At 32.2% G+C, this 10,032-nt stretch overlaps 1 protein-coding gene across 1 annotated transcript; it reads right to left on the reverse strand.

Moving 5' to 3' along the window:
• Window positions 1-408: 408 nt before the first annotated feature.
• On the reverse strand, window positions 409-9,067 carry LOC116767393 (CD63 antigen-like). The gene is made up of 6 exons (XM_032657691.2): window positions 8,912-9,067; window positions 8,621-8,723; window positions 8,063-8,254; window positions 3,112-3,282; window positions 2,589-2,813; window positions 409-978 (listed from the first exon to the last, which is right to left on the reverse strand). Exons 2-6 carry the CDS (start codon window positions 8,684-8,686, stop codon window positions 913-915), a joined length of 720 nt encoding a protein of 239 aa, XP_032513582.1. The 5' UTR covers window positions 8,687-8,723; window positions 8,912-9,067; the 3' UTR covers window positions 409-912.
• Between the last annotated feature and the right edge of the window lie 965 nt (window positions 9,068-10,032).

Here is a 10,032-nt window from a genome sequence, read left to right on the forward strand (position 1 = left end):
TTGCAACATTGCGTCGCCTGAAGCCTCACATCTACTCGCTACCAAGTGGTATATCGTCAATCACTATACAGTAATGATAATTCATTAACTTATTACAAATACTTAACCTCTTATCGGAAAACAATAGGTATTTAAAAATTCGTCTGCACATATTGATGCAGGGCTTCGAAGTTTCGTTTATGACTTGACGTGTGTTGATTAGCTTGTATTATACAATAATGCTAACTTGCTCATATTTCTGATCAAGAAGAAAATTGTACTAATAGTCAATATAATAGAAAAAAATGCCCTTTGTCAGAAAGCAAATATCGAAGCTCTGACTCGTGTTTGAATGAGCAAACACCTTGAAAACTGTTCTCTTTTTTTGAAATCGTTTGATGGTTAAAGTTGTAATACAAATAAAACGACTTCTCACAATATACAGATTTATTATAATATAAATAGGTACTAAAACACTTCAAAGAATTCTAAGTAATTTTGTTTATGACACAAATAGTATCTTTGTAAGGACAAAGCATTTCTTAGTAACTATCCGAGTCATAACGGGTGCAGCACTACAGACATCGAGAAACAATCTAGACACTACTTAAAATATTACTTTTAAGTATTGACATTCAGATAATGTGTGAAGTGCATTATATAAAATCACTTGGCCATTAGAAATCAACTATTCGATACATCAGTCTTCTACGCCGAGCTCCCGACGGACCATTCTAGAACGTTTGTGCCAGCGCCATCTATTGATACTATACATACATCCGACGTTCAAAATATACATAATTATATTAAGAAAAGTAAAACAATGAATTCGTAAATCAATTTAAAATAACATAAAAAAATAAATGGTAATCTTATACTTTCACTTAATATGAATATGAGTTGTAGAGGGTTTGTGGAAACTAGTTTCTTGTTTTATACTGTCTCGTACTGACTGCGGATGGAGCGAGCGAGGCAGCAGGCGAATATCACGCCGAGCAACTGAAAGATTATAAGTCGATTTAATATAAAACTATTTTAACAGCAGCCTGTTATATATACATATATATATATTTATAGCATTCATAATTAATTATAAATACTTTTCTTCAATAAATTAACATCTGTTTTTGTTGTTGGTTTATGTACACTGTACACTGTATACAATCCCACGGTAGCTGTTGAACTAATCTAAAAATTTACTACAAATTGTATCTGTCAGAAAATCCTTATGCAATTTATATGAATAAAATAACTGAATCGAAAATCAAATAGAAAATATAGAGTGAAAAAATTCATTAACATGAGCAGGATCTGAACGTGCAACCTTCGAATAGGTCTTTTGAGTTGCTTATAACATGGTTCTCGTGACCTGATGAATTATATTACAAGTATTAGTGTAACTTGATGATAATTTTTTTTTCTGCTATGGCTTCATTCGCACTGGAATCGTGTAATATTCTGCCAAAGTCAACGTTTTTATTTGTTTGACGAATTATAACCTTAAGTACTGTGTGGAGAGAACACGAAGGGTAAATAAGGAATGGAATAAAGGCGTTTATTTAATTACTATTATTATTTTTTTGTTTGAAGGATATATATTTTTACCAGCACCTAAGACGCAACGTCACGTCATAACGTCACATCACCCAATCTCGTACAAAATTCATAGAAAACTGTCATTTTTGACAATTCGAAAAAATGTATTCTATTTAACTAACTGTCAAGCACTGAGTTTCATTGGGTACTCTCACTTTCCTGTAAAAAGGCACAGACACCAACTACAAAAGATACTTAGTTGCTATATCAGAGTGTTTAAGACAGAAGTTTACGTGATCAGATCTAAGACTTTCGCGAGTTTTATTCATTTAGATGAAACTAATATTTTTCGGATATACTACGCGTGATTTATTTTTGTAAAAAACTACATACTCCCGACGTTTCGGTTACTTTTCGGCAACCGTGATCACGGGCAGACGAGATGTGAATATCCTCAAGAAATTCACATCTCGAGTATGTAGTTTTAACAAAAAATAAATCACGCGTAGTTTATCCGAAAAATATTAGTTTCATTTAAACAGAAGTTAACGGTTTTTTTCAACTTTTAACTTCTGTTACAATACTTCTAAACATACAAACATAGCTAAGTTATTTACGTAGAATTTTAAGTATTTTTTTTTTATATTTCTCTTTCTTTTTTTAACTTAAGTCGTAGAGTAAACTTGGTAAGCCCATAGAGTAATGTTCCATTGACGTGGCAATCCAACAGTAACTGGTAATGATTTATAGCGGCATTACAATATCCTTCCTGAATAATCCCTGTCTAAAAACTACTGAACTGATGTTGATGAAAATTGGAGTGATCCCTGAGTTGAAGAATACAATAAAAAGGGAATTCCGTAAATCGCAGTTGTAGTTCCGGAGATATGGCAGTACAAACGTGAGAACATACATAGTCTTGAAATTCGGCACATTGGTTCAGACGCTGATACAGACTAACATATAGGAAAATTTATCAGTTCTGGACATACATACATTTACATTACATTACATACGGGTACAATTGATAACTTCTTTTATTCGAAGTCGGTTAATAACATGTAATGACTCACCTGAACAAAGGCTATCCCGAGTCCAACTCCACCCAGCACGAGCGCTATGTCCTGAAGCTTCACCAGTATGAGAGGGAGACAGCCCCTGGTGTAGAGTCCTGGCGATGACACGGTGCAGGCCACAGCACTGCCCTCCACCAGCTCGTGGGCGCCGCAGCACGTGGTGGGGAGGGACTGGTTGGTGTGCGCCCAGTCTTCGTAGCCGTATATACCACAGCAGTGCATCTGAGATCGTATTGCTCGTGTTACATCAACATGATCTCGATCAAAATTTGAATGGCTCTGAATGTATTCATTCACACGGGCAGGATTCGAACCTGCACACGACAGATACACAGTTGTCCAGTTGCTTCCACACTTGAGCTATTGGGTTCAGCTCTAAGTATTTTAAATGAAGTAGAAAATTACGGATTTTCCAGAATTATTTCGGTCCTAATAGATAAATGTAAGGACAAGCAAGGATCAGTATGGGTGAGGAAGATTTTATATGCATGAGATTAGTTTCACAGCGAATTCATCTCACGTCGGTCTGTATGATGTCGTAGTTCTTCTGAACGTCAGGGTCTGTGGAGTAGTGCGTTATGGACTCGTTCAGGGTGCGGACGATGGACGTCTCCAAGTCCTTGTGCTTCACGTAACCGGCGATGCCGACCGCCATCTCCGCTATGAATATCATCAGCAGGAACACCGAGAACTGTAAACAATACCATTGTTACTTATTTGGCAAACTATTATATGCAATAAGTATGGTGAGGGTATTTTTAAGGTCCAAGTTAACCGCACACGTGATGATCTCTATTGTTAGTTACTGTTCTATATTCATAGAGATCAGTTATATATTACATATTTAAGTGCCATTTTTACAGAATACAGCCAATGAAAACTCACTTATAGTAAGGATGATATTATATTTAAATACTCAAAAACTAACATAGCTTCTAAGCTGTTTTCACAATTCAATCTTCGCACGTTTCGTATGACAATTTTTTTTTTTTACATATTATTAGACATTAAATTTTCAATGATTATATTTTATAAAGTTCTTGATGTACAGCTAAAGATACGCTTAATTAAGGTTTGTAATGTTAAAACCGCAATATTATAACTAAGACCAATTTTTTTTAGCATAAGTATAGACGATAATAATACAAAATAAAATGTTTTATATAAACCCTAAGGCTTTGAGTTGTATTGGAGCACTATTTCATGAGGAATGAATGTTCAGAGAAATTTTATTTATATAGCGTATAACATAGAACTAATATTTTTAAATTCTTATTCAATTAATTTCGTTCCATACAAGACATTACATGCTAAAAATTAAGGAATGGATATACATAGCTTCTGTACACCTTATTTTGAAACTTATGACTTCATGGGAATCTTTAAAAAAATTCTTCAACGTATTTACAGAAAAAATTATTAACGTGTAAATAAAAAATCAAAACGAGCCTAAGTTTGGAAGTTCCTAAAGACGATAAAGAGCGGTGAGGAATACTGTAAGGAGAGACGAACTTATTGTGCCAAACTCAATTTGCGATTTTGTGAAAAATGAGAAAATGATACCAACACGACAAAGCTTTGGCTTAAATAAATGAAAGCACAAAGTGTATTTTTATAACTATGAAGTTAAGATCTTAAAGGAATACTCATAGCCAAGAAACAAAAAAATATTGAGAAAAGTAAGGCATTATAGAACAAATATCGGTTGGAGATAATTAAATGCTAAGAAGTCTTCATCTCTACTAATAAATTAAATCGTAATGTCTGTTTGTAATTTTAAATAAAGATTTTTCTCACTTAATCCATATGCAAGTATCAATGTACGAGGTCTACATCATGTATGCAGTTTTTAGTCTTTGTCTGTTCGTTTGTTTCGGCTAACATCTGGTACAGTTGGACTTTTCACAGGAATTGTACTCGCCAGGAAGCAATGAGTATCTTAAGTTTTTTTTTTACCGACTTCAAATAGAAGACAGTTCTCAATACGACTAAATGTTTTTTACGCTATTTATTACTACTTAAATTAAAAGACAGTATTTAAAATTATATTCCTGATTGTAAAGTCGTTTTCAAAGGGTTCTTTCAGTGTCACCCAGTCAGTAACCGATGAAAACTTGTAATGATGACCTATACGCTATACCTAACGTATCTCAAAGTGAGTTCAACATGCAGGCAAAGCCGCAAACAGCTGGTGTTGTTGTTAAAGAGGATGGTTAAGTATAACACAATAATTGTGTGTAATGTTAATTACTTAATGTCATATTGTTGTCGAGTGTCGACTTCTAAGATTTGATAATGACTCCCAAACGATGGCCTCGTTTATCCTGTTACATAACGTCTATTTAATTTTTATTTTATGATACTGTTCTGATTAGGTCAAACAAAATATTTACGTCTCATTAAAATGCAATTTTAAGTCTATTTACAGTTTGCGGTTTAATATCTATAAAAATAACTGATGAAGTTAAGAAAGATCCTCGAGATAATACTATAAAACAGACTTAGATAGTACATAGTATTTTCCAACCCCCCACTCATGAAGTTTGATGTCAATATGTCTGTGTGTGCGTATGTGAAGGCGTGGGCGCATACAATAATCCTATCATTTAAAATACCATGTAGTCTGTATTAAAATGCCGACTGTGCATTGAAACACCAAAAGCCGAGGTATTTAGCACAAGTATTTTTTGATAAAAAGTCATTATAATTTCTAAAATTATTTAATGTTAGTATAGGATTATTATTCACTGAGCAGAGGCGGGATAACCACAAGACCAGCCGGGAAACTGGCTGGAAGAGGCTACAGCAAGCCTTGGGGTCTAAATGGCCCTTAATATAAAGCTGGTGCACAAGGCAAGGGGAAACCACTGCAACTATCTTCCCAAGATGTCATCGTGTATACGGATTACAGATACGTGATGACCACGCCGAGTCCGCAAGGACTCTTGCGACGATGATGATGATTGAATTATTCATAATCAGGACTTCATAGAATATGTATATAATAATTATATTAAATAATAACAAACATTAGTGAAATATTTCACATACCTAGTTATTTATATAAAAAAATAAAATAATATTGTTCAATTAATTCTTGTATGGTACTCATTACATTTGTTTGACCTGTCTCGTAAGCATGGTCACCTGTCACCACTTATCTCATTTCTCACAGAAATCACTCATCGGCTTTTCGTTCGGGGAATACCCTAATTTTCATTACTGCCAGTCATTACCACAGTTTGTATGACTCAGACATATGATTCAAATCCAATGATATTTTAATGTTTGTAATATTTTATTGAGGTTTAAATATATTTTCTAACTGTATCACATCCTGCTGCTAGTATTATAATAGGTACACACCATTTATATAATTTTGATAAAAAAAACCGCCGAGGTCAAACTTTATGACATTAAACGCTCAAATGAGAGAGACTGAAAAGCGGTATTAGCAGCGGGTCTAATCATTCACAGCGATTATTTGAATTGCAATATTGTATATATATATATATATATGTATATATATACATATATATATATATATATATACATATATATATATATATATATCTTCATAATTAATTTGACGATTCTTATAACATTTCGTTAAAATTTCGTAAATCTTTTCTTGTATTTTAGTATTTTTTTTTAACATGGATACAGTCATTTATACCGGTTTTATATTATTTTTACATAATTATTCGCATAATTTGCTCTCGTTCGTATACAGGTTATGTTTAGCAATGTCGAGATATGAAGTGAATATGAAAAATAAAAAAGAAGAAATACCACTAAAACGCGCATCTTATTTTTCCTATTTACGTTATAATTACATTACTACAATGAAAAATGAAGGTTTTGGTATAGATATTTTAATATTGTCCTGTCCCATGTCGGATTTGTATTATTGAGAATTAAACTATGAAATTTGAATGTCATCTATTGTTAAACGTAACTTTGCATATACTCTGTTTTGTAAGTCGGTCACAGACGTCATAGAGTCGACAATGGACCCATTAGCGTCAAATTAACCGAAGGAAGTGGCCGTTTAAAAGACTAGTGTCAAAGTTCATCTCCTGCGATCTCAGTCAATTGAGATCATACGCATTTAAAGTTCAAAAATGAAGGATATATAATATATGTAGGTTCTGTTAACTTCAATTGAAGTAAGAATATTATATTATTACGACACTATCCGTATGTAGTTTAATGTCGCGCACTTGTGGTAAAGTTACTGTAAAGCGCTGTTACTTTAGTGTAGACACACTAAGCTACACGTGAATACTATACGTAGTATTTAAAAGGCTAATGTCATTAAACGCTTGTGTTGGACGGAAGCCGCAATAATACGCTCGGGGCTTTGATAATCGGATTTCCGGTATTTTTTTTTTTGTGGTACACCAAACGAATTCTGTTATTAGGTTTTAAAAAATCAAGCAGACGATATAATCAGATTTGAAGAATTTTTACATAAAAGTAAATGCACAATGACTGTTGTTTAAAATTGTCATAAATGTTGGAACAATTTTATTGTTAATGTTGCCATATCCAATTAAGATATATTCATTTCCGTCAAGTGTGACACGTCCGAAATAAACGGCGCATTAAAAAAAAAAAACATGTTACAGACATTCATAATTGCAGTGTACTTAAATGTTACGCAAAAAACCTGCAATTCTCAAGTCAATTACCTCTCATTACTTAATGACGTCATTGGTGACGTCATCACCCATAAGCCACGGCCTCACACTCACCAAGCGTATGATACATCGGACTTAACTTGTCAAGTTTGCCATTCATAAAACTTCTGATGTGATAGTATTAACATAACAAATACTTACAAACCATCTGTATTGAGTTATCAACATAAACTGATGGTAATACAAGTGCATCAGAAAGATAATGTTTACAAAAGTACCTTAGCGTTCTCATAACATTGAAACATCAGTCAGACATGACAAGGTTACCGTACAAATAAGATATGTTATTGTTTACAATACATAAACAATTATACATTATAAATCAGATAAATTTAATGGCATTCTGTGATAATTGGAAAATATTATTGTGAAATTATTTTATAACTTTGGCCTTAAAAGTATGCCTAAGTCAGGTTTAAAAAAAAAAAAGAGTTATTGCAGCATGTGTCATGATTTTTTTTTTGTAAATGTTTTTACGGCTCTGGATACGAGTCCTTTTGAGCCTTGTTGTTACAAAACATGTGTCATAAAAGTCTCTTGAATTGCAAACATCAGCTACTTATTTATTGTTATCTCTGCTATAAAGCAATATTTATATGTTGATAATGAGTTGATGTAAACCGTGTTATTGCTATCGCCCATAAGAATCGATAAATAATTCCACACTTGTCATTTAATAATCGCTTTGAGTAATACAGAAAGAATTTTACAGGCGGTTCGGTATTTATGGAGTGACAATGTACTAAATTGAATGGTATTTAAACTTACCGTAACTATCATGCAATGGTTCTCCTTGACCGCACCACAGCAACCGAAGAAAGCGACCACGAACACAATCAAACCCACTATGATCAGGATCACGGGGGCCGAGGTGTAGAAACTTTCATCTGTGAGATCAACATATGGATGTGCATTGATCTCGGACTTGGCACCAACAATAAGAATTATTAGTCCTGTAATCTGAAAACAAAATGTGTCCCATGCAAATATCAGCAATTTCTACCTTGGAAGTGCATTAAAATTATACCTTCAATATATTTTCTTTACGTTTATATTTCAGATAATAAAAAACGTGATTGTTGAAAATTACTATTAACTATGAAAGTAGGCGGTACTCGGAAAATAAAATAAATAGTGACGCAATTTTCAGAACCATTATTACTATTAGGCATTAAATACCTAATGATTTATACGTAGTTACGCTTCCTAAAACACATGTATGTCATTTTTAATGTAAGCAGTGTAAAAGTGAAAGGACTAGATTTCTGTGGAAACCGCCCCAACAAGTTATCAAGGAAAAATCGTTTCAACAAAAAAATCACTTACCGCAAACAAAAGATTAAACGAGAATAACAAGTATTTCACGCAAGACATCCCTGCACCGATAGCCATTTTTAAAATAACACTTCTTCTATTCTAAATATAAAATCTGGAACAAAAGGTTGATCGCTTATTTCTTTACCTGCGCACATGCGAAGCCAAAACATCGATTTATCCTGTGACTTCACTGTTAAAGGATTTGTTTTTTGCAAATTTCGTAGATAAAACCGTTTAAATAAACAAACTTTATAAAATAATTTCAACTTAGAGCACAACATTTGAAAATAAAACACTCACCGCCAAATTACTTATAAGATAATAAACACAACAGCAGTGTTATAGTTTCTACGTCGTTTCCACCCCGGTCTGAAAATCCACAATAAATTATTGTTGCCAGTTGCGTTGCACACTTTTAGACATGTAATGAGACAGGTTTGATAAATGTTGCTACTAAAAAAAACATACAAGAAAACAATCGTTGTACTTTTAAAAATTATTAAAATGTTAGTAGTTAAGAAAAATTAGATCTCATAAAATTAAGAAAAAGTTGAATTTTATAGTTTCAGATATAATTAATTAGAAATGTGATCTTAAAATTAAAGACTATAAGTTGCAAGAATTCACGTAAGAGGCTTTGAATTTAGAAACCTGTTATAATATTAATTTTCGTAGTTGATTATGAAATGACTTTTAAAGAATACATACATATTATTTTTATTCATAATTTTAATTTATATTTAGGTCAGATATAATTTATTAACTTTTAAAGAAATGCTTGTCCAATTGTTTTGATTTCACATAAAACTCTTATATCAAAAATAAGTAAATAATAAAAATAAATAATAAATTTAATAATAAATTAGTAAGTAATAAATTTCAATATAAAATAACAGATTTCCAACACCACTTGTCATAAAGAATTTCAAAACACGTCCACTTAAAAAGTTAATAATTATAAATATTGAACGAAATACAGATATTTTTTATTATTAAGGAAAATTTTTATATCAGAATTGTACACAAACCATCAAATTATTCAGTTCACAAACACATAACATAAAAAAGGTTTCAAAGAATATTTATAAGAATACTAAGAGCAATTTGATTTGAATAAACGATGGTTTACTTGTTAAAAAATTTGTCTTACTGGGAATTTCTGTCCACCAGCACAAATGGTTATACAACGACAAAGAAAGTCGTAGCTGCATGTTTTGGGCATGCGTCTTATGTGCAACGTATTGATTTCTATCTGTACTTAAATAAATACGTTTTAAAATCCTACATGTATGAAATCATGTTTTAATTGATAGAATGAATCAACAAAGCTCTTTATATTTTGGAGTGGGTGACTTGTCAATATGCTAAAGTATTAAATTTAGTTTAGGTCCACATTCATGAATATTCACATACAATATACA

This window comes from Danaus plexippus (genome assembly GCF_018135715.1).
Source record: "Danaus plexippus chromosome 9 unlocalized genomic scaffold, MEX_DaPlex mxdp_26, whole genome shotgun sequence".
Classification (NCBI taxonomy): Eukaryota; Metazoa; Arthropoda; class Insecta; order Lepidoptera; family Nymphalidae; genus Danaus; species Danaus plexippus.

Bases quoted from the DNA above. Each gene is read 5' to 3' on its own strand.
- LOC116767393 (XM_032657691.2), bottom strand. From the start codon at position 8,686: ATGGCTATCGGTGCAGGGATGTCTTGCGTGAAATACTTGTTATTCTCG. The intron at 2,814-3,111 runs GTGAGATGAATT...ATACGATCTCAG, and splicing joins ACGACATCATACAGACCGAC to ATGCACTGCTGTGGTATATA. The intron at 979-2,588 runs GTGAGTCATTAC...ATAATCTTTCAG, and splicing joins TCGGGATAGCCTTTGTTCAG to TTGCTCGGCGTGATATTCGC.